Genomic DNA, 27,991 nt, shown 5'->3' on the forward strand with positions numbered 1-27,991 from the left:
TCTTACTATTATCTTGTTGCTAGCGGTGTTAGTTTATTTTGCATATTGTACTAGTTTATATGCACTTATCCTTTGTGTTTGCTATACTGTTATCAGTTCTAAGCCGGGGGTCTATCGAAAACAACCTTTCTACTTCACCTGAGGTAGTGGTATGATCTGCATACACTCTACCCTCCCCAGACCCCACTATGTGGGGATACACTGGGTATTTTGTTGTTGTTGTTGTTGTTGTTGTATCTTACCTTTCAAAAATTTCAAAAATTACAGAAAAACATAAGGTTTACTTACCTATTACCACCATCAGGGGCGATAATTAGTCTGCCGTTGCCGTCATATTCTACTACCTCTTTAAATTTTGAAAATTGGGAAGCAGCTGTTGTAGCATTAGATGTTGTAGCACTATCAATGGATGGCCACGTTGATGTTATAGCACCTCTAATTCTCAATCCAGAAAGGCTAGGTGTGGATGATATTGAAGGTACAGATGAAGAGCTACTATGTAGACTACTGTGGGGAGAACAGGGCTGGAACTGATGGGGCGGTGGAGGCATGAAAAATGCATTTGGTAGTGAAATATTTGCCCTTGGAGGAGGAAGAATATTTGTAGTAGCTTGTTGAAGAGTTGTGGTAACAACTGGTGGTGGTGGTGGTGTATATTGACCTGCAGAAAGATTATCAGTTCCTTTATTAACTTTCTTATGCCGTCCTTTACCAAGACCTTTTGATGCCATTGATTATCTTTATTAAGAACCTGAAAAAAAAAACCACAATATAAAACAATTAGCTATATATAAGGACTGGTTATACAGAACAAGTTCAACCATTGACTCTTCACATATAAAGGTAACAAATCAAATTCAACTTACTGATGTAGAATAAGTACCTTTAACAGTTCATATTGCAGAACAAATGTGTTTATCACGTAATACACACTAGTAAAAATAACTCCTTGTTTTGACTTCTTAACTTAAAAATGACAGGTTTGGATCCCACTGTAGTGATATATTACAAATATAGAAAAAGTATAGCACAAATGATAGTTTCAAGTAAGTCATTTTCACCCTGTACAGAAGGAGGAAGCAGTCTGATTCCATTTTATCAGTGAGAGGAATTCAATCCATGTGATAGATTCACAAACAAGAGAAAATAAAGGCAAAAAAGGAGACAAGCAGATGGGGTAAAGAATTTAAAAGAAGAAAATAAAAAGAAAGCATATGTTGAAAACACTAAAGAGGTTTTACTATGACCACATCCATAAACTCTTGTACCACAAATGACACAACAATGAAGACTAGGGCCTGCTCATCAATCAAAGGTACTAAAAATAGATCACGTAGAAAATGGAATAAATTTTTACCTCGAATCAATGAAGACATGAGTGAAGATGGGAATTTCTTGATTGATCTTTAATACCGTTACCTAAGAAAGCTAATTTGATTCTTCCAGACCTGTTTCAGAAACTCTGACAAAAGAAAAGCATACCACATTAATGTTTTGAAGGACCAAAATAAACCATGGATGCTTATGAGTAAGCTAAGTAAGAAGTCTCTATAAAAGGATGAGTTCAAGAATGGTTGATGCTTGATAAATAGGAATCTATCTTAATATCGCAAACATGGTGTCGAACAAAATGTAGCAGCGTGTTTGATGTATTAGGCTATGTATGTAAAACATGACTGAATTCTTTCATGTTTATTCGAAGCTATTTTGGGTAAGGTCGCGATTTAGCCATAGCAAAGATTAAATTACAGTCCAAGATTATGCTGATTGTGCTGGTCTCGAAAGAATTTCCCTACGGTTAAACAATGGGGAGTTTCTAGAGTTTGAAGAAGAAAATACTTACAGAAACCACAACAAGTAGGTTATAAATATCTTTTTATCAATCATTATCCAAATATCTGTTTCAATTCTAAATGAAATACCATGTCCAATTCCTCTAGAGTCTAGTGTTTTACTACTTTGCTTGACAAATTTAAAACAGTTTCAAAAGATTCGAGAAATAGTCTTCTTTCTCGGATGAAATTTCTAACCTCAAAGAATCCATAATAACTACACAAGACATCAATGGGAACAAAAGATAAGTCAATAATGTACAACTCTGTACCTTGATGCAACAACACATAATTGCTAGTATCATCCTATACATAAGACAAGTACTAAAACACAAGAAAAGCCTAGAGCCATGAGAGCAAAAGTTTTGGAATCATTTAAATACAACTGTACTCAAACAAAATAGAAACAACCAGGCAAAACTAACCTTTACTCAACTACCTAAATATTTATATTTGCATCGTACCTGCAATAAAAAAAATACGAAAAATGTATGTTGCAGCAGAGACAACTCCTACTAGAACACAACCACCCATTACAAACAGTATCCATAAACACCCATTCTTAACCCAAAATTGAAAGAAAAATCAAAATATGTCCACACAATCTACCGGTCATGAATTCACCCTGAAGGTAAGTCTCATTACCCAAAAAAGTCACATTCAAATTTTAGAAAAAGGAAAAGTTATTTCTCTAGAAAATGAGACATGATTATGATGCCAAAAAATTAACAGAAATTTTTCGGAGGAACAGGCTTGTATTAGTTTAATAGAAATCATGCACTTCAAAAAATAATTTTTAATCAAGCAATGGCTCAAATTGGTGGGAAGATAGTCAGAAACAAAGATACAGATCGTTTACAGATTAATTTTTCAGGAGAAAAACCACCTACACCATTTTTAGATACAGTCAATTATCCGAAACATATGAAGAATCTATCCAACCTGAAAAATTTATAATCAACCAAATAAAAATTAAGGCTTGTAATTCATTTTTTGGATTGTTTAATAGATTTTTTGTATGCATTTTTGTTTCGGAAAAACAGGATCTTAAACAGTTAGCTGCAGAAGTAGGAGCAGAGATTGTGTACTCAGTGACAAAGACAGTAGGCCATTTGAGATTGAGTTTAGGTGTGTGTATGTGAGAGAGAGAGAGAAAGAGAGATATGGAGAGAGAGATCATACCGTCGTCGCTGGAGCTTGAAGGGTTTTGATGGAGAGGGAGAAAGAGAGAGACACTTTGAAGAGAGAGGCACTTTGCCCTAATTGAAAGAGGCAGTGAAATACTTTAATATATTAAAAATAGCCTTCCGACTACTACAGTCGGGTAAAAGTTAAATATATTTAATTATTCAATTATTTATATTTCCGACTATAGTGGTCGGATATATGCTTATTTAATTATTAGTTTTATTTAGTTGTTCGTCTTTCCGACTAGAGTAGTGGGAAATATATATTTAATAATTTATTTAAATAATTATTTAATTTTTGTTTAAGGAACTGATTATATATTTAGTATTATATTTATTTAATTATTTCGATTTTCGACTACAATGATCGGATATCTATGAAATTAATTATTAATTTTATTTATTTATTACTCTTTCTGACTATAGTAGTCGAAAATATATATTTAATAATTTATTTAAATATTATTTAATTTTCATATAATGGACTAATTATATATTTAGTATTATATTTATTTAATTATTTTGATTTCCGACTACAGTAGTCGGATATGTAGTAAATCAATTTTTAATTTTATTTATTTATTACACTTTTTGACTATAGTAGTCGGAAACATATATTTAATAATTTATTTAAATATTTATTTAATTTTCCTATAATGGACTGATTATACATTTAATAATATGTTTATTTAATTATTTACATTTTCGACTATAGTAGTCGGATATATATTAAGTAAATTATTAATTTTATCTATTTATTAGTATTTCCGACTATAGTAGTTCGAAAAATATATTTACTAATTTAATTAAATAAATAATTTATTTAATTATTTATATTTTCGACTACTATAGTCGGAATATATGTTTTCCGGAATTTGCCGCCAACTGTTCTGACTGTTTTTGTCACAAATGGTATTGGAAAAATATTGTGTAAAAAATAAAAACTTAAAAATAAGATTTCCGACTGAAGTAGTCAGAAATTTCCGACTACGTATTTCAGTCGAAAAAATACGAATTTCTGGTAGTGATCATAGGGTCAACTAGAACTTTAATTGAGTCTTCTGGCAATTGCATAATGAGAGGGTTAAAAATTACGCATATCTTTTATAATTTTAAAAAATAATTAAGATCAATTCGGACCAAATCAACATTTTCAAAACTTTTCATTTTTTTCCAAAATACAAATCAACCCATGCTAATCATTCATTTGCGAGAAAAATGTTTCATCATTTCAAATTTCGAGTTCTTGCTCTTTTCTCTTCCTCACTCAATTATTCAGTACGAACAATAATTACTTAACAAATTGCTCTACCTTCACAACAAATCGATTTTCTTCTCATTTTCAACCACATAGGTGTTAGTTTCAACTTCATTCTTGCTTGTATCAGTCATTTTCTCTATCTTCGTAGGTAATAGAGTTTGAGAAGAGTTCTATATTTGTTATTTTTTCTAAAAAAAATAAGGTCTTTTAAGTTAATAATGATAAAGAAAACTTTTATTTGTATTATCTTCGAGAATGAATTTATAATTTTGAGTTTTAATGGTAAAATCGCAGGAAGAACTCGAGAAGACCCTAGTTTCTATCACAGTATTCCGTTGACTGTCGTGATATTGTTGGATGATGTTTGTGGTATTTGTGGTAGTGGTGGTGGTCGTCGTCGTCATCGTGGTGGCACTGGTGGTAACATTGGTTGGTGGTGTTTGTGGTGGCATTGGTTGGTGGTGTTTGTGGTGGTTGTCGGTGGTGTCGGTATTCATGGTGTTTGTGGCATTAGTTGGTGGTGGTGGCTGTTGGTGTGTTATTATTGGTGGTGTTTGTAATGTATTTTTTAAAATTTATGCATACATCAATTGTAATGTAATTTTTATTTTTTTGTTGTTTGTAGGTAAACATGTCTCCCAAAAGAAAAGAAAGTGAAAGTGGATTAACGTTTGACCACTCCCAAAAAAGGCTACAGTACAGAGGGATTCAGAGGAGCTTCCTGAACAATTTCAGTCAGGAAAAAGTGAAGCTAAGGAGAGATATAAAAACAACTTTGAGGGAGATAGACAAGGGTCTATAGATGGTGATAAAGAAAATGAAAGTGAGAAAGTGAAGGAATTAGAGAGTGAGAAAGAGAAAGAGGATGATCATCAACATAATGATAATGAATCACCAATGGGGCATGAATTAATATCGACATCCCAGGATAATCCTATCAAAACTTTTAGTATTGATAAGTTTCAAGTTGCGATGCCAATAAATAACCAAATAGCAAAAGAAGAACTAACTGGTGAAATTGTACTTAAATGTCAGATGGGGAGTACATTTATTTATTTTAGTAAAATTATGAAGGACGAAAATATAGACGGACTTTTTAAGAAGATCTGGTTGGGATGCTTTCTTGAGCTGCCTGAGTCCCTTGCCCGTTTCCATATGAGGAAGGTATATGGTCTTCTCAAGTGCAGGATCAAGTACGTGGGGGATGATATACATCAGAAAGGAGGGGGCAAAAATATGGATAAAATATGAATCAACTACTATGGCATACCGGTTTGTTTTGACTTGCAAGAGTTTGTGATAGTGGCAGGCTTGAGATGCCATCGTCCAGAAGAACCAACTATCGCCAAGGAAACACCCCGCAACAGATACAAGGCAAGAAAATGCAAGAAAAAATAGATGGGTTGTTTGACATTGCTCGATGTGGCTACAAAGCATCAGATTATTGATAGATCTTATGGATAAAACCATACCAAAGCAGTACAAGGATAAATTATTCTTAGTTTGGTTTGCCCATTCGATTATATTGGCAAGAGACGTCAACAAGGTCATAGAAGATGATTTGTTGATGTGTGCTGGGGATTTTTGATAAATTCAACAATTATCCCTGGGGATATGAAAGCTTCTACTTAACTGTCCAATATTTACTGACAAACCTATCCTCAGGGACGACCACATTATACGGCTTTTCTTGAACTTTCATGGTAAAATTAATCACTTTTTTAAACTCATTCATTAATTTATATTGAATATAGTTATTATGACTTTTTTTTGCTTGGTTTCTGTTTACATTTTTTAGGATTGGGTATTTGAAGTCATTTCTCCCCTCCAAAAGCAGGTAATAGATTATTCAGATGAGGTTTTTCATCCAAAAAATGTTTAGGTGGTTGACTATAAAGAGCGACACCAAAATTAAGGAGGTTGATCCCTTAACCCTTCGGATGATGTAGTACGTGTTCTTCAAGTAAAATAATTTTACTCAATGAAAGATATCGAACAGATGTTATATTTGGTGCAACAGATGTTATATCTGATGCACCAGATGTGACATCTGTTGTGACATATTACCCGTTCGGTGCAACAGATGGATAATCTGTTGCAACAGATGATTGATATCTTACATCAGATTACCCATCTATTGCTTTGGTTCTCTGAACCCGACTCCTAATAGATTAACCATCTACTGTAAATTATGCAATAGACATGTAATCTGATGTAACATATTGTTAATACACATACAGAAAATCCGTTGCATAATATGTAACTTAACAGATTACTCATCTTGTGCAACTGGTGCAACAGATTGGTAATTTATTGCGATAGATGATTGATAATTTGAATCAGATTATCCATGTGTTTCTCTGGTTCCCTAAACTCGACTCAAATGGATTTTAACCATTTACTGTAAACTATGCAACAGATGGGTAATCTGATGCAATATATTGTTAATCTATTGCAGAAGTTGATTGTTAAAATGTAATCCAACTGTGAAAATTATTATATTATATGATTTAAATGTATCTATCTTTTTTCTAGGTTGTGCATCCATGGATCGTGCCTACTGATAATGAGTCATTGATGACTTCTTATATTACTCTAGGTCATGTTGATACTATAACAGACCCAATAGTGGAGTTAATAAAGAAGAAATTGGCTGGAGCAACAACCATAAGAAGAGCCGTTAGGCAAGGTCAGCCTAATGTTGAGGCTCTTCATGACCAACCTACTAAGGCAGATTCGGGTGTTTCTTCTGGTGGAGTTGTTGGTGTTAGTGGTAGACATGATGATGCTTCTACCACTCGTAATGATGTGTATGTTAATGCTCAAGAAAAAATAAATATGTTTGAAAACACCCCTTTTCACCCTTACACAGGGCCCTCTCACCCTTCTTCACCCTTATGTTCTTGTTCCGAATGTGAGGAGTGCAAAGACAGCCAGGATAAACTCTTTGAAAAAGTAGAGGCTATCTCTAAATCTGTCGAGGAATTCAAATCTAAGAGAGGTGTCATACCATCCAAAAAGGTGAGGTAGCCATACACTCCTACAGTGTTGGTTAGGAGGAAGAAAAGAGCAATAACCGATGTACTCTCCGATTAGAAATAAAAAATAATTGCAACTCCTCTCTCTCCAAAATATGTTGAAGTTCATGGGTCATTCAAGAAGGTGGACATATACGCGGAAATTGGCGCCAAAGAGAAGAGATCTGCGACAGGCCAAGAATGCCAAGCCAGGCGTACCAGATTACCCCAGGCCTCCCTTTCCCCCAAGACATCCATATTATGACAGATATACGTATGCATTATGAGGACAAGGAAATTTTACTTTTCCTAACCTATCCTTCTAATATACCCCTTGAAGAAAAAGCTACGCAACAGTTGTGAAATTTGTTGCAATAACTGGGTATTCTGGTGCAACTGGTAGTGGTTCTGTTGCAACTTATTATCCATTTGTTGCATAAGTTGTGTTGGATTATTGATTCGGAGAACCCTATGCAACAGATGGACCATTTTTACAATTACTAACCTATTTAAAAATTGACTTCTTATATCACAGTATGTTGACAAAATTCTCTACCTAATGAGGAAAAGACAATTAACGTACCCAGAAGCTTATGATGTTGCCGATAGGATAATGGACCTCGACTTCTGCAAAAAGCTCAAGGATAAGTATGATCAACTCAATAATGCTGCGTTAGACTGTGCACGGGATTTGATTTCTTAGTTTCTAAGTTAGACTGGGATGAAGAAGAAATAATAAAATATGTTAGAGAGGAGAGGCCAAATCCACACGGCAAGAGCTGAACCGAGGCAAAGAGGATTCTTGTTGTCATTAGCATGGATGATATACATTATCGGGCTGTTGAGATACTACTCGAGGAGGGAAAAACCAAAGTTTATGACTGAAATAAACCTGCCGTTGACAATGTCGGTCTTTTTTTCCTCGTATAGCCACTAATGGAGTTGTTGCCCATCTTGTGGAGGGAGAGTAAACTGATGAATCATTTGCCAAAGGAAGTGTTGATGAAGAAACCATAAGATTTTGAAGGTTGAAACAAGGGCATGACCCTTCCACAAAATGATATCGGTTACACGTGCAGCTTGCACGCTCTTGCACATATCGAATGTTTGTTGATCGGCACAGAAATAGCCAAGCCAATGACCTTTCTGTGTGACAACGCTGTGGCAAATCTGCAAGAGGTCTGGGCTTATGAGATACTAGCTGGACGCTTGGAGCCTGTGTATATAGAAGAGCCTGTGAAATAATAATTTTTTTTTTAAGTCACATTTCACTTTACTTTAAATTACATACATGTACATGTAGTGTCAATAATATTTTTCAGATAAAAGTTGAGTTTTTTATAATACAATAGATTGTCAGTCTGTTGTAAAATATATTCTATCTGTTCTGGCAGATAGTTTATCAATTGTAATAGGTTGGTCATCTGTTGCATTATGTCGATGTTATTTCTATCTAATCTAAGTCTAATCGGTTGCAACAGTGGGAAGACCTATTTGATAATTTCCAATAGATAACCTAAATTTTACAACATATGCCTAAATCTATTTGATATTTTGCAATAATTACGCTTGAATATCCATTTGCTCAACAACACCAAACCAGTAGCAAATACACCACCATGAAAATTCAGCAATTAGGCTTGAATATCTATGTGCCCAACATCACCAAACCATTAGCAATAATGAAAATAATGTAGTATCTTCTTGCTCATTTTGTTTCTCTTCAGAAGCCTTGACTTTGTTCAACAAACCCCAGATTACACGATTTGCTTGTGAAGGGTGTCGTTCTTCATACCAATAAAAATAATCACATCCACACAATTTCTATAAAAATAAGAACACAATTACAAAATAATTACAAGCCAATAATTAATCAACTAATTAAATAAAAAAAATATTACCTTTGAAATCTTACAAGTAAAAAATCTATGACCTGGATTTTGTTGAGTCCAAGAAGTCTTCAATAGAAATTCATGAATAAAAGATGAAGAAAAGAAAGACCAAATACAAATAATTTAAAGAATTTGGATAGATAAAAAAAGATGACGATGAAGAAGAAGATTTTGAAATTTAGGGTTAAATTTTAAGAAGAAGATGAATATATAAGACATTAGGGGAAAAGGTGACCATTGGGGGGCCAAATCAGACGCCAAGTCAGTAAAAAGTGCCAACTTGACACATTTGATGCCTATTTTATTTTATGTATTTAAAATGAACACTGTCTACTTGATGCCTATTTTATTTTAGGTGTTTGAACTGAACACTGTCGATGGGTTCCGTCTTTTTTATTTCAATTCACTTTCATTTTTTTTACATGTAGTGGCAATTTTTTATGTCCAATGAAAGTTGAATTTTTATACTGCAACAGATTCTTCATCCATTGTAACAGATATTCTACCTGTTCTGACATATCGTTTATCTGTTGTAATAAGTTGGTCATCTATTGCATTATGTCGGTATTTCTATCGAAGTCTATCTGTTGTAGTAGTGGGTAGAACTGTTTGATAAATTTCAACAGATTACCTATCTGTTGCAATGTATGTCTAAATTTGTTTGATATTTTCCAACAGATGTGCCGTCTGTATATTAGAATTTAGTATTCCATTTCAATTAATAAGTTCAAATCTAAGGTAAAAATAAAATTCATAGACAAAATAAAATAAATCGAAGCCTTAAGAAATTAGCTGAAATAAATCAATGAATAAATAAAATGTAAAAAATTTATTATGGATACAGATCTCAACAAATACATCAACAATTTAAGTATTGATGCCAAGGATTCCTAAGGAGGAGTGAGCTTATTACTTTGATAGACTCAAGCTATAAAGATCTACTCAATATGGATAAGTTCAAGTTGTTCTTCATCCGGTGCTATGAAAGTAGGCTTTGCTCGTCGTGGATCTTTATTGTCGCTTACGTACAATTTATGTGCTTTCTGTTCTCCGTATTTCCACAAAACGAGTAGAGTAGCATATTGTCAATGTTGTTCGGCAGTAGCTTCTACATCCACCTGGAAAGCTAGAATTTGTCAATGCTAATCACGGAGATACAACAAAATAGAAAAGGATAACTTATTTGTTCTAGCAAATCAAACAGGTCTTTCTCCTATTTTAAATTTTCCCAAACAGATTATATTTTTATTGCAACAATGAATCAACTGTTGGGATAAATTTCTACATGAGGAAGACCTGTATGATAATTTCCAACAGATGAACTATCTGTTGCAACATATGACTCATCTGTTGTAGCAGATAGGTCATCTGTTGATACAAATAAAAGCGGTACGAAGAGCTATTTAATTTGCTAAAACAAATGAGACATATGTCGCAACAGATACGTTATCTGGTGTAATAAGTTAGTCAACTGTTGCAACAGATGTATATATCTGTTTGATAATTTTCAGCAGATGTGTCATCTGTTGAAACATAAATGTGCTTGTTTGTTAGTTGGAAGACATATATATTCACCTTTTTTAGCTCGTGCTGCTCTTCTTTGGACATTGTACATTGTTCAGTGCAACACACAGATAGAGGAGTTGCAATTTTGCTTTTTTGGATGCTTGATAATGCCTTGAAAATCACTTTTCTTCTCCTCTTAGCCTTAATCTCTAATGGAGTGGATGAAAATAAAATCTTCTTTGATGGAATGACACCCCTCTTAGATGTCAATTCTTTTACAGAAGTAGTTAATGTATTAATAACATTAATCACTACATCAAGTTTCCCCAGTCTTGACATTTGCATGCAGAACATTCGCTGGGAGAGACAAAATTTGTATAACCAATATGATCATACTCATCATGGTTTGTTTTAAATACTGTAAGAGGAGCATCACTAGCACCAACAGCAGCACCACTACCACCACCAACAGCTCCACCACCATTAAGACCATCATCAACAGGAAGCCCACCCTCTAAATTTTTTTTTAATGGTTGTTGCTTCAAATAATTTCATTTTTATTCTGTCGATGACCTTAGGGTCCGATAAAGTTTGTACAGACCGTAAATTAAGAAAAATGACACCTTCAACTCTCGATTGGTCGGAACTAGCGACAGATGCACAATCTAACACAAATCATTACATATATTAGAATGATGATTAGATCATTCAAAAAATCATTAATTAAAATAAAAATTAATTATAATTATACTTACTGCATCTTTTGGGGGGTTGAAGAGATCAAAAAATTTTACATTTTTATCAATTTTGGCCGATAACCATCTCAAGATTCTTGGACAGGAAACTTCTTCCTGGTAGTTCACTTGTTGTCTCAAATAAGGAATGGCTTTAAAGGCCCAAGCCTATAAAATAATACCAATAAATCAAAACCATTATTGAGCAAAAAAATGAATAATATTATAATAAAAGAAAGAAATATTTACCATGAAAGACTATGGAAAACCATATAAGTTGACTGTCTTTGGCGCTAATGGAGTCAACAAATATTTCACAGTCATTTTAAAGCTTTCATAATCTCAAGGATAGCTGTTAAATGCCTCAAGATCCTCGGAGAGCTTTATTAAACCACCACTTATATCGTTGTTAACGTCTTTCGCCCAAAGAATATTATGTACAAACCAAACCAAGCACAATGACTGCTTGTGCTTCTTTGAAAGTCCTTTACCTTTCAACACTTCTATTAAATTTTTATTTTTGAAGCTTGGACCAACAATGGACACTAGGTCATCACGATCACACGACTTGCCTTTGCCTTTTTTGGTGTGCGGGGTGCTTTTTTTTGAGTTAGAATAGGTATAACTTAAGAAGAAAGATAATATTTTAGTCCAGTAACTATGACAAACTCCTTCTAACCAAAACAAATAGGCATGCCACAGTAATTTATCCATACCTCATTCATCTTATCTTTGTTTTCATACATAAACCTACACTTGAGAAGTTCATATACCATTTTCATTTGGAAATGAGCATTGTTGTCCTCCGACTTATCAAGATATTTCCCAAAGCAGCTATCCCTAAAATAAGCATCCAAGTTTTGTTCTCAAAGTATTTTTCTGAAGGTGTCGAAAGATTTTTCCATGGATGACTTAACCATGAAATCACCCATTAAATCTGTGGCACCATCGCACTGCATTCTCATAGGATAACGATCAATGCCAAAGGTTTTAACCAACTCTTTGACGGAAGGGCTATTAGCATTTAGATCATCTCTTTTGAAACATTCCTCCTCCCCGTGTTTATCATATTCTACTCCTGTTTGAGATAATGCTTGTAAAGCAAGCTCATAGAGTGGTGGATGTAGCCTAGCTGCTTCACTTGTTCCTTTACTTGGACTTGATTCGATTTCGGTTCTTTTGGGAGTCATATTATCTAAAATTAATAGGAACATAAAAAAATATATTATACTTGATTAATGCATCATTAAAAAAGAATAACAGTAAATCTAACAATCAAAGCAATAAAATAAGTGTTCCAACAGATTACTTATTTGCTGCACTGGGTAGTATATCTGTTGCAGCATAAAACAAACCTGTTGCAGTGGATGAGCAATCTGTTGTAATAATACAAAACGTATCACTCATCTTTTAAGACATATGAATGGTCTGTGCAACAGATCACACATTATTGCAACATATGAGTGATATGTTGGAACAGTTAAATAACTCGTTACAACGGATGAGTAATCTGTTGTAACAATACAAAATATATCACTCATATATTGAGAAAAATGAATGGTTTGTGCAGCAGATCACACATCTGTTGCATCATATGTGTTATCTGTTAGAACAATTAAATAACATGTAGCAATGGCTGAATAATTTGTTGCGATAATACAAAACATATCACTCATCTGTTGAGAAAGATGAATGGTTTGTGCAATAGATCACATATCTGTTGCAATATATAAGTGATCTTCCAGAACAGTTAATCAACCCGCAGGAACGACTGAGTAATTTATTGAGACAATACAAAACATATCATTCATCTATTGAGAAAGATGAATGGTCTGTGCAATAGGTCACACATTTGTTACAACACATGAGTGATTTATTGGAAAAGTTATCAACAATCAATATTATTTAAATTTCTTCCAACATAGGATCGTCTATCACGACAGATAAATGATCAGTTGAAAAAATCATGTCTTGGACATGTCCTGTTAGAAGAGCTGATAGGATTTTATCCAACAAGAGGTTCATCTGTTGCATCAGATCATTAATTCGATGGTTCTTCCGTTGCATCAGTTGCATCAATTTTTTTATCTAATGCTTAATTTGTTGCAACATATGGTTAATCTGTTGCATCAGATAGTTAAACTGTTGCATCATATGCTAAATTTGTTGCATCAAAATTGTAATATGATGGTACCTCTGGTGCATCAGATGGTTGATCTTTTGCATCATATGACAAATCTGTTACATCAGATGGTTAATATGTTGCACTAGATGGATAATCTGTTGAAGAAAATAAAAAATAATAGCACATTTTTTTCAACGAAAAAACATCAATATCACCATTTTTTCCAAGAACAAGAACAAAACAAATCAACCAAAATCGTTGTTTTGTTTTTATACACACAAAAAACAAAAATCAAGCATAAAAAAAATGCAACAAACAACAAAAAATCATAATTCACTTCAAAAAGAGAAGGGAAAAAATACCAGAAATTAGGGTTTTATTCAGACCGCATTTCAAATTAAAGCAACAAATATTAAAATTGTTAACCAATACTATAAGAGAAGCTGACTCAAGTTCCTCATTTTCTTCAAAACTAAAAAAGTCATAAATTTTTACCTGTGAAAGAAGAAAAGGAACGATGATGAATTCGAAGTTGTTGTGGTCAGAAAGCAAGGTTGTCACGTCGATTGAAGGTTGAAGAATTCAAAGTTGTTGTGGTCAGAGAGCAAGGCTGTCACGTCGATTGAAGGTTGAAGTCGAAAAGAAGCTCGAAGCCCAACTATTTGTCATCGGATGTTGAAGTCGCCGAGGATTGAAAGGAGAAATTTGCAGAACTGTTAGTTGGGAGAGAGTTGAGAGAAGCTGTCGAGAGAGAGGAGAGAGACAGGTTGATTTGGATTGAAGAGGAGAATTCGAAGCCCGACTATTTGTCTTCGAAGGTTGAAGTCGCCGAGGATTGAAAGAAGAAATTTGCAGAACTGTTGGTTGGGAGAGAATTGAGAGAAGCTGTCGAGAGAGGGGAGAGACTGGTTGATTTGGATTAAAGAGAGGTGTGGGTTGGGTTGATTTGTATTTTGAAAATATTAATCAAGTTCACAATTAACTTAATCAAGTTTCCTAATGATGTTTGACCCTTTAAGTTGGTCAACGTCACCAATCCTTCATTCAAGACTTAAAAGACATCTTTCCTTCAATTTTCTCATGTCTCTTATGAAACAATGATTGCTATGAAGATTTTATCATAACAACTATATTAATTGATTTTTAGTATTAATCTTAAAAAATAATTTGAAGAATAATAACTAATTAACGATAAGGATAAAATATGAAAAAGAAATAATCGTTTTTTTATATATCAAAAATGACAAACAAAAGTGAAAGTCAATTTTTAAAATAATGAACAAGTAAAAATGAATGAAGAGTAACTTTTTTTGGGTGTCCACCTACATAGAATCATATAAATTGGTAAAAAAATTGTATGAATAACAGTCTATATCTAGTTTACCATCAAAGAATGTGGTGCAGTGGACGAGATTGTTCCTCTCTCAATTAAAGGTCTCGGGTTCGAGCCCTATTTCAAATGAGTCTTATAAATGTGAATTTAAATTAATCAAACTCTAATATAAATACCGAATACCAATTTTTTTTTTTAAAAAAAAACTTCTCAGTCCACATAAACAATATACTAGTATACATAAAACAAAGAAGCATCTTGAGATTAGTTCAGTCCAACTGTCCTCGTGAGAAAGACAAATGTAAACATGTGAATGTTGAACACTAGCATGCCAATCAAAGCATCAAACGTGGCTATTAGAATTTAAATTATATTCTCATTAATCAAATTAAATCGCATGAGGCAATACTACTTTAGATGTGGATCGAATGACGCCTCTGATCATTCAACTCCACCATAATATGTTTTCTTTCAATTATATGTCAAAGGGTCATATGTGTGGGGTGTGGGGTGAGTGGATGTGGATGGGGATGGAGGTGAGTGGATAAAAAGCAATATAGTCAACATAAAAAAAAAGGCGGTTAATGCACTAAAATATCCGTTATGATGAGGGTATTAGGTCAGAGGTGTAGGGTGAGGGTTGAGTGCGTGTGGGTGGGAGTGGAAGTGAGTGAATAAAATAGCATTATACTCAACATATAAGTAAAGACAGTCGATGCACTAAAGGTTAAAGCCCCTATCACAATGAGCGGGATCGCGTCAGAAGTGAGGTGTGGGATGGTGAGTGTATATTGGTGGGCGAATAAAAAGCATTATACTCAACATATAAGAAAAGACAATCGATATATTAAAATATCCGCTATGATGAACGGAATTCAAAAAAGGTCGTATCAGATATCAAAATTGTATCATTAAATAGTTAACAATATATATAACTACGTTTTCACATCACATGAATAATATATATAATTAAAAATATAAAAAAGCTTATCCTCATTTCCAACTTGCACAATTGGAAAGATACAAGAAACCATGTGAACATTAATTACATAATAAGCCCCCTTGTATAAAATAAAAACATTTCACGAAAGAACGCACATGTATCGTTCTAAAACTATATTATAATTAAAACTAAAAATTAAAGAAAAGCATTAAACCTTTCAACATTTACTCACTTATAAATCTCATATGATCCATGGAAAAAAATGACTAGGGGAAAAAAGAAAGATATGGCTAATTTCATCGCAGATACAAATAAAAAGATTCAAGATTTATTTGTGTACCTTGTTTCTTGTGGAAAATCTTCTAAAGGTAAGACTTGAAAACTTTGTATATATGTCTAGAGAACTTTGACTTAATTTCTTTCTTAATTTTCTTTGTTAGTAAATTTTTCCATTTTTTCGTGTTGAAAACTATTTTGTATGTGCATTTCCAATCTTCGGGTAAAGATAAAAAATTGATCCGTAGACATACAAGTCAATAACTTGGGCTTTAGGCCATTTTTTCGTACTCGTCTTGCCAAATTATTGCCGATATATATTAGTTGTTGGGTTAAAATAATTCAAACATACCTATTTATGGTGTGATATTATTGGGAGAAATATGCTTCCACCATTAGGATGTAGAGTAATTGACAGAACCTCGTTAAATCCTTATGCTATTTCTTTTTTGGTATTTGTTTTCTTTATAAATGTACTTTGCTAGCTAGTTAACTCGCAAAATTTTTTACCACATCATCTGGTATGTACCAGTTGTCCCACATTGAAAAAATAGAGAAATGCTAATCGGTTCTCTCACCTATTCGACTAGTCTTTTGGATTGAGCTCTCTTATTTGGTTTACAACATTAGGTGCTTTCATTGAGAGTCTCACACATGGGGTTGTGACTCGGAATAGTGGCCTGTGCTAGTAGTGGTGGCTTGGACCCAAGAGGGGTGTCAACCATTGACCAATTGGGCCCAGCCGGGACCAACGAGGATCGCTCGATCCATGCGTAGAGTTGCGACTCCGAGTGGTGACTTCTGTGCTAGGAGTGGTGGCCTGGGCCTACGAAGGGTGCCAGCCGTGACCAACGAGGTTATTGGTTCTCAATCTATGCATGGAGTCGCAACTCAGAGTGGTGGCCTGTGTGCCAGGAGTGGTGGCCTGAGCCTAAGAGGGGTGTCAGCCGTGACCAACAAGGTTTTTGGTTCTCAAGTGGAGGTGATTATTATGTACCAATTATCCCACATTGGAAAAATAAAGAACTGCTAATAGATTTACAGACCTATCAGACTAGTCTTTTGGATTGGACTCTTGATTTGATTTATAACATCATCTAAAAACTTAATCTGTTAGAAGTAACACACTTTTGATGTACTTAATTACATCTTCAACATAACATTTTTTTGATTTTTTTTTAATTTCAATTTTTTTCAGAACCACCCAGAAATGACCAAGAGCTAGCAAAAGATGCACCACTAGTAGATGACTTTGGACTACAAATATTTATACCAAAAGAAGACCAAAGTGCAAGGCCAACAAATACAAGTGATGTACCACAAATAAATGGACAAGACCAAGGACTTATAGTGGTAATACAAACAGTACAAGAGAATATTGAACAACAAAAACAAGAGCAAAAGCAAGAGAATGGTAATGTTATTGAACCTCTACCAATTGGTTTTATACCTGAAGGAAGAGCAAACGTTCCACAACCTCCAGGCAAAAGAGAATTTCGTCCTATTTTTAGAACTGGTGAAATAGTTAAAAAATGATGAATACAAGGCTTGGGCATTCCAATGTTGTAATTATTATTTCAATAAACCTAGCTAGTTGTTTTCTACTTTGTTCTTTTGTATGTTTGCTTTTTATGTTGTACTAGTTGTACGTATTTTAATTTGTTTATCTGATTTTGAATTGATATGAAGTTGAAAAAACTAGAAAAAATGACAACATGAACTAACCTCTCTATAACTGCATCACTGAGCGTCAGTCAAACAGAGTGTGAATGATAGATGCTAGCGGAATGATCGATCGGACAGAGGTCGGGAACTATTAAATTTTGTGATCTTAAATTAAAGATACGTAAAAGTGTACTAAAATATACTAAAATATCATTCAATCTTATGATGTTAAACATAGCATGTGAGAAGTTAGAATAACTTTTTGGTTCATTTTTACTTGTTCATATTTGACCTGATAGACTCCTTAAGAATCATTATATGAAAAGGTAATTTGACTATGGGTGCATTCTGCTGGGGGGAGGGGGGGGGGATTGAATTGTTTTCTATAGAAATTAATAATATAAATCTTATTGAAAAGATTAAAGAGATACACTACATCATTATGTGAATATTATAATTAACAAGTAGTAGGTACAACGTCTCGTAATTAATAATTGCTCACATGGTTCTCAAGAATTATTTTAATAAGAGGTAATTATTCAACCTTTCGATGATTAATCTCCTTTAAATTAAAGCTCATTTCCATCCATTGCAACTTGGAAAAAGTACCTAGAAATTAAAGAAAGAAAGATGGCTAATTTCTTCACAAATACAAAAAACAAAATTCAACATCTCTTTGTATACATTGTTTCTTGTGGAAAATCTTCTAAAGGTATGTCTAGAAAATTCTCCTTTTTTTTTTTTGGAAGGGAGGGGGCGGGGCTTAATTTTCATTGTAGAAAACACTAGCTATTCTCTTGAAGTTATATATCTCATCTAAATTCTAAAAGTTTAAGCAGGTAGAAAAAGCACAGTAGCTTTTATTACTTAAATATACTTTCAATAAATCTCTTGAGAGTCTATTGACTCTGAGCTCGAACTTATGGTATCCGTCTGCTATGATATCAAGTTTAAAGTGAACGATTATTATTAATGTGTTATTTGTGTCTGAAGTTTTTGGAATTCTAATTATATCAATTTTTTGTTAGAGGGTTTCGGAAATCTCTTGTTTGTATCTTGTGTTAATTTTGGAATTACTTGAGTCTATATAAATGGATTGTTATTGGGGATCTTTGTATTATTCTTTTCATTCATAAGGACAAACTTTCTTTGTCTTTGCTCTTAGGTTGCATGCTAATCGGACCTCATTAAATTTTTATGTTATTTTTCCCTTTTTAGTTGTTTTATGTGTGATTGTTGACTAGTTAATTAGTGAAATCTTATAGATAGTTTTTTAGAATTACGTGAGATCTGTATAAAGGGATTGTAATTGGAATCTTTTTACAATTTATTATCTAATTCATAGTGGAGAAGTACTCTCTCTACTTCTACTCCAGAACGTCGGTTTACTTGAAATTACATGATATATGTATAAGGGGGTTGTAATTGAGTATCTTCGTACAATTTAATCTCTAATTATAGTAGAGATCAAGTACTCTGTTTGCTTTCGCCTTTGGAAAGTAGGTTTGGTAGAACCTAGTTAAATCTTATATATTTCTAGCTCCTGTTATGGTTACTTTGTTTGTAATTACGTGCTAATTAACTTATGGAATCATTGAAATATTTTTTTGGAATTACATGAAATAAGTATAAAGGGGTTGTAATTGTGAATCTTTGTACAATTTAATCTCTAATTCATAACAGAGAAACACTCTCTCTGCTTTTGCACTTTAAGATGTAGATTTGACAGATTCGCGTTAAATTATTATGTTATTTCTCCTTCTTTAGTTGCTTTGATTGTGTGCTAGTTAACTAGTCAAATTTTCCAAATATTTTCTTGAAATTACATGACATCTTTACAAAAGGGATTGTGATTGAGGACTTTATATAATTTAATCAAAAATTTATAGTGGAGAAGTACTCTCTATGGTTTCTGCTCTTACCTTTGAATGTAGGTTTAGTCGAACGTCGTTAAATCTTTATGTTATTTCTTCTTCGGTATCAATCTTTTATATAATTGTATGCTAGCTACTTAACTCGCAATAAACTTCCAAAACATCACCTAAAACGTTAAACTGTTAGCAATAACACACTTTCACTTAACTACGTTTTCAACATAACATTTTCTCAAGAAAAATAAGGAAATTAATGATATATATGTATGTATGTATTCAATTTTTTCAGAACCATCAAGAAATGATCACCAAGGGCCATCAAGAGATGCAACACTAGATCCCCAAGATGCAGGGGTACCACCAAGTCATGTACTACAAAATAATTCACAAGGCCAATTACCACATACAATAGTAATACAACCAGAAAAGACAACACAAAACCAAGGTCAACCAACAACTAATACACCACCAGTACAAGAAAATATTGAACAAGAAGACCAAGGACTTTTAGTGGTAGTGCCACCAATACAAGAGAATATTGTTGAACAACAACAAGGTCAAGTAAATTCACAAGAACAAAAACAAGAAAATGATGATGATTTTGTACCTTTACCACCTGGATTTGTACCTGAAGAAAGAGCAAATTTTCCAAAACCTCCAGGCAAAAGATCAGCTCCTATTATCAAGACTGGTTGAAAATAATAAATTATTACAAGGCTTGGAATTCTTATATATATATTGTGATTATTATTTCAAGAAACCTAGCTGTTTTCTTGGTTCTTTTGTTGTTCTGCTCATTTTTTATATTGTACTCGTTATATTTTAATTTGTTTGCTTGACACGGAGTTTAAATTAAAGAAAATTATTAAATTTTGTCATCTTAAATTAAGGACATGTAATTTAATATAAAAAAAAGATAAATAATTATGGAAATAAGATAAATAAACTGATCAAATGGAAGGGAGTACGTGTAATTTGTTTCAAAAAGAATATCGTGGGAACTAGTTGACTTTGGAATTCTTTAGTTCAAAATCATAAGATTTAAAAATTTCTATTGCTTTCTTTAATTTTAAGCTCGATCAATAATACCTCCTCGAAAATCGAAGGCTAAAATTTATGATTGATCTCAGTTACTTGACTTTAGAATTCTTTAGTTCAAAATCATAACATTTAGAAATTCTATCATTTTCTTAAATTTTAAGCTCGGTCAGTAATACCTCCTCGAAAGTTCTTCATTTCTCCTTCCAGTACTAAAACAGGTTGAAAATCGAAGGGTAAAATTAATGGTCGATCTCAGTTACTTGACTTTATAATTCTTTACTTCAAAATCATAAAGATTTAAAAATTTCTATTATTTTCTTAAATTTTAAGCTTAGTCAGTTATATCTCCTCGAAGGTTCTTCATTTATCCTTTTATTACTAAAAACAGGTCGAAAATCGAAAGCTAAAATTATTGGTCGAGATCAGTAAACATTTTGAGCTTTATTAAAAATAATAAGCAGGATACAACAAAATGATTAGGAAAATCATCCCAAAAAGAACGATATGACATTAATATTTGTCTATATTATACATAAATTCTTAGGATAATATTTTTAGCTTATATAGTGAATGCAAGAAAATAAATAATTACGAAATCTACTTATTTTTCTGAAAAGCATTTTTTTAAAAAAATTCTTATATGAAATATTTTTTTCTTTATATCAAACACACCCTAAAATATCCTCGGACAAATATGTTGACCTGCTTTGTGCTTATTCCCTTCTCTTATATGAGTTAAATAGAATAACAGAAATTAATTAGTCAAAACAGTATTAAAATTTGTAGTCAAATATGTCTAGTTCACATATGAATATTATAAAATTCAAAATATAAAAATTATCTTTATTTCCAACTTGCACATAGAAAAGATAGAAAGGCTCATGTGAACGCTAATTATTCATAAACTCCTTATATAAAATAATGATTTACGAACTAATACACTTGTATTTTTCTCAACTATATTATATTTTAAACAAAAAGTATTTATTGACCTTACAACAATTAATCTCCTATAAATTAAGACCATTTAATCCATGGGAGATAATAGTTAATTAAAAAAAATGGGCAAGTTCATCGAAGATACAAAAAACAAGAATCAAGATCAATATATTCATAAACATTGTTTCTTGTGGAAAATTTTTTGATGGTAAGAGTAAAAACTATCTTGTATGTTAAAAACTCTCTTTCTTAATTTTCATGTTAGAAAAAAATAATTTTTTTAAGAAAATATCTTTTATGTATCTTCAAGTTACATGTAAAGATAGCCTTATTTCGATAAATTAGTATTATTGATATCAGTTGTTTGGTTAATATTAACCTAAAAATATTTTTTATATGGTGTGATAGATGAATCTTATTAACTCGATTGATTGATTACTTTACCTGAACTTTTATCTTATTAGTGGAGGTTCGATTCCATATCTTGTAACCCCTTCCCAATTTTTCCTTCGATCTCCGGCCCCCAATTTTAAAATTAAAATAAAATTGGGTGATATAACCATGACTTTGCAGATGGATGGTCCTAATTTGACTTCGTGTTGTTCTATGGACAAAACTTCTAATTTAAGAATTTTTGACTTTTGATACTAAAATAGTTGGCTATGAAGCAAGTGACAGTGACGGCATCAAAAAATTTAAGGTCATATTTCCAAAAGTCATTGGGTGTAATTTTTGAATATTATTCTATATCCCAATTTACATAATATAGTTCAAATTTGGAGAATCAACCTTTTTATTTTAACTGTTAATTTGACATACAATCTTAAAAAATTTAAAAGCAATTTACATATTTAGAAAATATTTCAATGAGGTCAATTATTTTGATATACATGTATGTATTCAATTTTGTTAGAACCATCAAGAAATGACCAAGGACAAGCAAGAAATGTACCATTAGGAGATGACTTTGGACTAAAAACATATGTATCACCAATAAATAATGCACAAGGCCAAGGACATATAGTAGTAGTAATAAAACCAGAAGAAGGAAATATTGCACAACCAACAATTAATATACCACAAGAAGAAGAAAATATTGCACAACAAGGCCAAGAACTTGATGAATTTATAAGTAATTCACAAGAACAAAAATAAGAACAAGAAGAAGAGGTAAAAGAGGAGAATGAAGATGATTTTGGACCTAATGGTTGAAATTAATTAATGTTATAATTATTATTTAAAAAAAATAATTTTTTTCTTGATTTAGAAGGTTTTGTTATTTTCTTAAACTGTATATCCAATTCAATAAATAGTCGATGGTTAATTTTTTTAGATGTGTTTTTTTTGGTTAGAAGTATTGTTTTTCTTTTTTTATTGTAATAATCAATACATATATATATATATATATATATATATATATATATATATATAAAGGAGAACCATAGAGAAGGTGATGTGGCACCTCTCTATGACCTCCATTGTTATTTATCTTTTTTGTGAGATTTTTACCTATTTTCAACAATTTCTCTCTTTAAATTTTATTTAATTAAAAGGTTGTTAATTGAAAATGAATGGTTAGTTTATTACAGCGTTTTATTACTACTATCAATATAGCCTCTTCAATTATCTAAATCAGTTACAAGATTATAATAGTTATAATTATAATATAATCAATAATGACTAATGTTTAGAGAAAAGAAAAACTAGAACACAAGTTTGGCCTTTTAATTTCATTTTTTTTTCATTTATTATGTGTTATTTTTAAAAACAACTCAAAAGTCTCTTTAAAATCATCTTTTAAGCCCTCTTAATTATATTAAATGTGATATGCAAAGTTTATTTCTTTAAATGAAAGTCCAATCATTTAGCTTTTTTTAACTCTAAAATTTCATTGTGTATATCACTCCGTGTATGTGGTATTTTTGATATCAATATTTTTTTTTTGCATTTTTTTTTTCTGTTTTTAGTTTCTTGTTGGATATTGCTTTAACTTGTATGAAGAAAATTTGCAGGATTTATGAGAAGGATGATGTCATTGAAGAGCTCAAGCTAAGAATTATCTTAAGGCTCTTTTTAATTCTTTAGTAAGTTTTTTTTTTATTTATCATTGAAGATTGAGATTGTTTTTTGTGTTCATGACTTTCATATTACTGTTGATTATGCTTTAAAAGTTGAAACTGATCAACATTTCATATTTTCAGAAACCATACACATATGAGGATGAGTCATTTTTTAAGGTTTCAGATAAACCTTTCTTTATTGTTTAGTCTTCAGTCTATTCTATGCAAACTAACTATCATAGCATCATATATAACTGTCATTGGTACATTTTGAGTCCGATAAATCAACTTAAACCTTTAAGTAAAATGCTGAAACTCGAAAGTTATTTTGCTAAGGGCTCCTTTTACAGGTTAGGATAATCAACTGGTGACATGAAAAAAATTTCTCCATTCTTAATTGTAGATTTTTTTTATTCAAATCTTAAATATGAAAATAATCATGTTAGGGAATACTTCCCCATTGAATGAATAAATAGTAGACACATGGTGAGAACAAAAAAAAGGTGTCTTCAATCGATACTACCTCATATAAATTAGAATGAAGAGAGCAATTTTTTTTTTTTCCAATTTTAATATTGTATACATTGATAAATGAAAAGTGATAGAATCTAATCATTTGTTTGTGTTGCAGAATTGTTTGAAATTGTGACTGTCGTGTTAATTGACTTGATCTTGGACCAATGTTGTGGGCGATGGTGCGAATCAACTGGAGCAGAATGTGTGAGGTAGCCAATTCGGTTCTACTTTCACATAATTGTTATCCGTGTAAAAGCTTAGAACTTTTATCAAAACTGATCAGTATATGTATACAAATACATTCGAGAATAATTTGAAGAATCTATCATGATCCACAACAAGATGCAATCAGGTGCAAAGATTGAAAGATATCATAGAGTTAACTACAAAGGATTTAGAGTTCACGTATCATCAATTTTTTCACTAGACAAGATTAATTGTCTTTTTAGTTTGCTTAGTGAAATTTTTGTAATCCCAAAATAGTGATTTGATTAAAGTTTTAGTATATGACTTATAATTTTCAGAATATTATTTTCATTTGTAATATATTAATACATATTTAAGCAGTGTAATAATCACTTTCGATTAAAGATGTGAAAAATTAATCTAAAAATTTAATTACTCCACAATAACGAAAGAAATAACATCTTTTAGCTATATATATATATAATTAGTTTATAACCTCGTGAAGCGCGACCACGTACTCTAGTTATAATAATAATTCTACGTGTCCTCTCTTAGAATTGTACTTGAGTACACACCACGTGCCATTGACCAGTCATTACCCCATGTCGAAAAATGAGATCTCGTAGTTATTTATAAATTAAATAGAAGAAATTAATAATTTTAAATTTTTATATATAAAAATATAATTTTTTTAATATCTTTACATGATTTCTTGTATAAAGTCTTAAAGTTCTTAAAAATTTATAAGTGACCTGCAAAATTAAATCTTCGCCAACTCACCATAAGCTGCAAATTATATTCCTAATAAAAGAAAAATCGATTATAGAAATTCTTTTTCAGTCAATATTAGTCGAGTTTCTTATTCAGAAAAGATTGTTAGTATTTGAATATTTTAGTACTAAATCCAATAGGGTTTTCCTTGGATTCTGAAATATTAGTAATAAAATAATTTTCAAGACCACATGGTTCTTATAATATTTTCCTCTCAAATTATTGTCGTTTTTTTCACATGCCCTGTAATAAAACATTTATTACGAGATATTTTATCTATTTTATTTTTATTTATGTCTTAATATATGTAAGAGAAGTGTTGGAGTAATTGGTAAAATTATTACAGAGTGATTAGAAGATTTTAGGTTCAAGACCTGAAAACAATTTTTTGTACAATGTAGAATAAAACTGCACATACTGATCGTTCCTCAACACCGTGCATAGCATGAATTTTAGTATACCGAGCTGCTCTTATGTCTTAACATATAAATTTTCCTCTGAATTATTTTTTTTTTTTTTAAATGATTAATTCAGATTCACGCTAAATAAAATCTATTTGGAGAAAGTACTTTCTATCACGAATTTTTCTATATTCAAAACTCAAATTTTAATCTTTTATTAAAGAAGAAGCAAATTAAAGAAGAAACAGTCCATTCGTTGTCCCACGTACTTTAATGTACTGACAAATGACAACAATTATCCTCCTATATATATATATATATATATTCTCTATACATATCAATTATTGAGCCTTGGAAAATTCTCCATACACACAATAAGAAAGTCAGATAAGTTCACTAGAGAGACATGAAGAGCAAGATTAGAGTTCTATTTGAATCCATCATATCATGTGGAAAACCTTCAAAAGGTATGTTGAAATCCAGATTGCTCGAACTCTTAAAAAATATTATCGTATTGGTGTTGGATTCTCTAAAAACACATTATTTTTAAAAAATTCGACATGCATTTGATGACACTTTTGAAGAGTTCACGCAACATATGTTGAAATTGAACATTATAATCTTTTAATTTCAACAACTGGATTTAGTAATTTTCTTTTACTTATAGAGAAATATTTATATTTATATTAATGAGGAAAAATGTTTATTATCTAAATTGGATTTGGGTTTCCTTCGATATAAGATAGATCTCTCCATTTCTTCAAATACATATATCTTTATAATTTTGACACGTATCCTCTTATTAATCAAATAAATTAGATTTTCTTAATTAGACTTGATCAAATGGCTCACATGTCAAAATTATAAGGATATATTTGAGGATATTGAGATATCTTGTACTAAAAGAGGAGCCAAATCCATTAAATTTAACTCTAATACATTTGCTTTTTTGTTTGCCTTGTGTTTTATGAATGCATTTTGTTGTTGATCTCATTTCATTTTTTGCATCACTTTAATGGCTATCTAGTTTAGCTTTGATAATTGTGATGATGGAGCTACATAGATAAGAAAAAAAAATTCAATTTATTTAACCATGAACCTTAAAAAAAAAACAGTTCGATTTACTAAAACTTTTGCTATACGTAGGATTGAGGGAAGGATTAAATCACCATAATTTTCATGGCTTGAATCTGTGCATCCTGATCATATGAAAACATCATCTTTATCAGTTATCCTAAATTGAAACTTCATTCAAATTATTATAATATATCTGCAAATTGCAAACAATTGGAAGCATGTTCCTGACCAAATTGAAAAGGCATAAGTATTTCACCTTCAATGTGAATAAGGATAACACTAAAATATTAGATTAATAAATTTAGTTATTAGGTGTTTTGCGATTTTATCCTAATAAAAAATATGAGATAAACTCTTTCTAAACTTAATCTCAAAATTAATTATCTTATATCCCTCCAATCAAATGAAACCACAAAAGACAACAAAGAGGACAATAGAAGAAGTTAAAATTCTTAAATGTTAGGTGGGTATATTTTTAGTTTTTACCTACGTCTCTTTAAAAAAATTATTATGAATTGAATTGTCGGTAGAGATTCACAATAATTTTCTAAAAATTAATAGCACATCTACAATTTATCGTTAACATGATTTTAGGTAAGAGGCTATAAAGATCGTGAATTAAGACAAACAGTTAGTACGTAATCAAGTATTATCTAATTTCTCTTATTAATATTATTATTATTGTTACTTTCTATTAACTTATTCTTCGATTTTATCATCACTTGTTGTTTCTTTGGTCCAGTTATTGAATTCTTTGTTGTTGGCGAATGTTCTTTTTACCATTATTTTTAATATGACTTCTTCACTACTGTATTTTTTTTAATACCTGATTTGTTATGTTGTTCTTCATTAGTCCGAGTAAACAACCTCTCTATCCTCACAATATAGAGGTTAGGTCTGCATACACACCATTCTTTCCAACCTAACATGTAAGATTACACTGATCATGTTATTGAATTGTCACCCATAGAATTTTCATATTACAATCGTAACTTGTTTGAGATTGAAACTTTGAATTGTATACTGTTTTACTGAAACTCATTTTGGTTTATACTTTTTTCAGATTTGTCTGAACCAAAAAATCACAAAGACCAACAATCAATTCCTACAGATGAATTTGGAGAAAATGCACAAGCACAAGGACACCAAGATGAACAAAAACATGCACAATTAGTACAAGGTCAAATGGTGAAAAATGAAGCAAAAAAAGAAAAAGAAAAAGTACAGGGTTTTTTTTTACGTAGAATAAAAATAACAACATATAGTCGAATAACAATATCTTCACGACAAGCAGGACCACCACTCAGACGCCAACCACCTCGTCGTAAGACTGGTTGAACAAAATGTACAATCTT

General features: G+C 31.6%; 3 protein-coding genes across 4 annotated transcripts; 2 read left to right on the plus strand and 1 right to left on the minus strand.

The window, feature by feature from the left end:
* Window positions 1-240: 240 nt before the first annotated feature.
* Window positions 241-1,463, minus strand: LOC107871566. The gene is made up of 2 exons (XM_016718504.2): window positions 1,358-1,463; window positions 241-751 (listed from the first exon to the last, which is right to left on the minus strand). The coding sequence occupies exon 2, from the start codon at window positions 729-731 to the stop codon at window positions 285-287; it is 447 nt and encodes a 148-aa protein (XP_016573990.2). The 5' UTR covers window positions 732-751; window positions 1,358-1,463; the 3' UTR covers window positions 241-284.
* Window positions 1,464-16,049: 14,586 nt separating this feature from the next.
* Window positions 16,050-20,424, plus strand: LOC107870182. 2 transcript variants are annotated; one of them, XM_016716614.2, is made up of 2 exons: window positions 16,050-16,198; window positions 19,935-20,424. In XM_016716614.2, exons 1-2 carry the CDS (start codon window positions 16,093-16,095, stop codon window positions 20,339-20,341), a joined length of 513 nt encoding a protein of 170 aa, XP_016572100.1. In that variant the 5' UTR covers window positions 16,050-16,092; the 3' UTR covers window positions 20,342-20,424. The 2 variants fall into 2 exon arrangements, with proteins under 2 accessions (XP_016572100.1, XP_016572101.1); XM_016716615.2 differs by lacking the exon at window positions 16,050-16,198 and adding an exon at window positions 18,323-18,483.
* A 5,473-nt stretch (window positions 20,425-25,897) lies between these two features.
* Window positions 25,898-27,991, plus strand: LOC107872284. The gene is made up of 2 exons (XM_016719040.2): window positions 25,898-26,026; window positions 27,700-27,991. Exons 1-2 carry the CDS (start codon window positions 25,966-25,968, stop codon window positions 27,972-27,974), a joined length of 336 nt encoding a protein of 111 aa, XP_016574526.1. The 5' UTR covers window positions 25,898-25,965; the 3' UTR covers window positions 27,975-27,991.

This window comes from Capsicum annuum, chromosome 5 (assembly GCF_002878395.1).
Source record: "Capsicum annuum cultivar UCD-10X-F1 chromosome 5, UCD10Xv1.1, whole genome shotgun sequence".
Classification (NCBI taxonomy): domain Eukaryota; kingdom Viridiplantae; phylum Streptophyta; class Magnoliopsida; order Solanales; family Solanaceae; genus Capsicum; species Capsicum annuum.

Excerpts from the sequence above, each read along its gene's own strand:
- LOC107871566 (XM_016718504.2), bottom strand. The coding sequence starts at position 731 with ATGGCATCAAAAGGTCTTGGTAAAGGACGGCATAAGAAAGTTAATAAA.
- LOC107872284 (XM_016719040.2), top strand. The coding sequence starts at position 25,966 with ATGAAGAGCAAGATTAGAGTTCTATTTGAATCCATCATATCATGTGGA. Across the intron at positions 26,027-27,699 it reads ATGTGGAAAACCTTCAAAAG|ATTTGTCTGAACCAAAAAAT; the intron begins GTATGTTGAAAT and ends TACTTTTTTCAG.
- LOC107870182 (XM_016716614.2), top strand. The coding sequence starts at position 16,093 with ATGACTAGGGGAAAAAAGAAAGATATGGCTAATTTCATCGCAGATACA. Across the intron at positions 16,199-19,934 it reads TTGTGGAAAATCTTCTAAAG|AACCATCAAGAAATGATCAC; the intron begins GTAAGACTTGAA and ends CAATTTTTTCAG.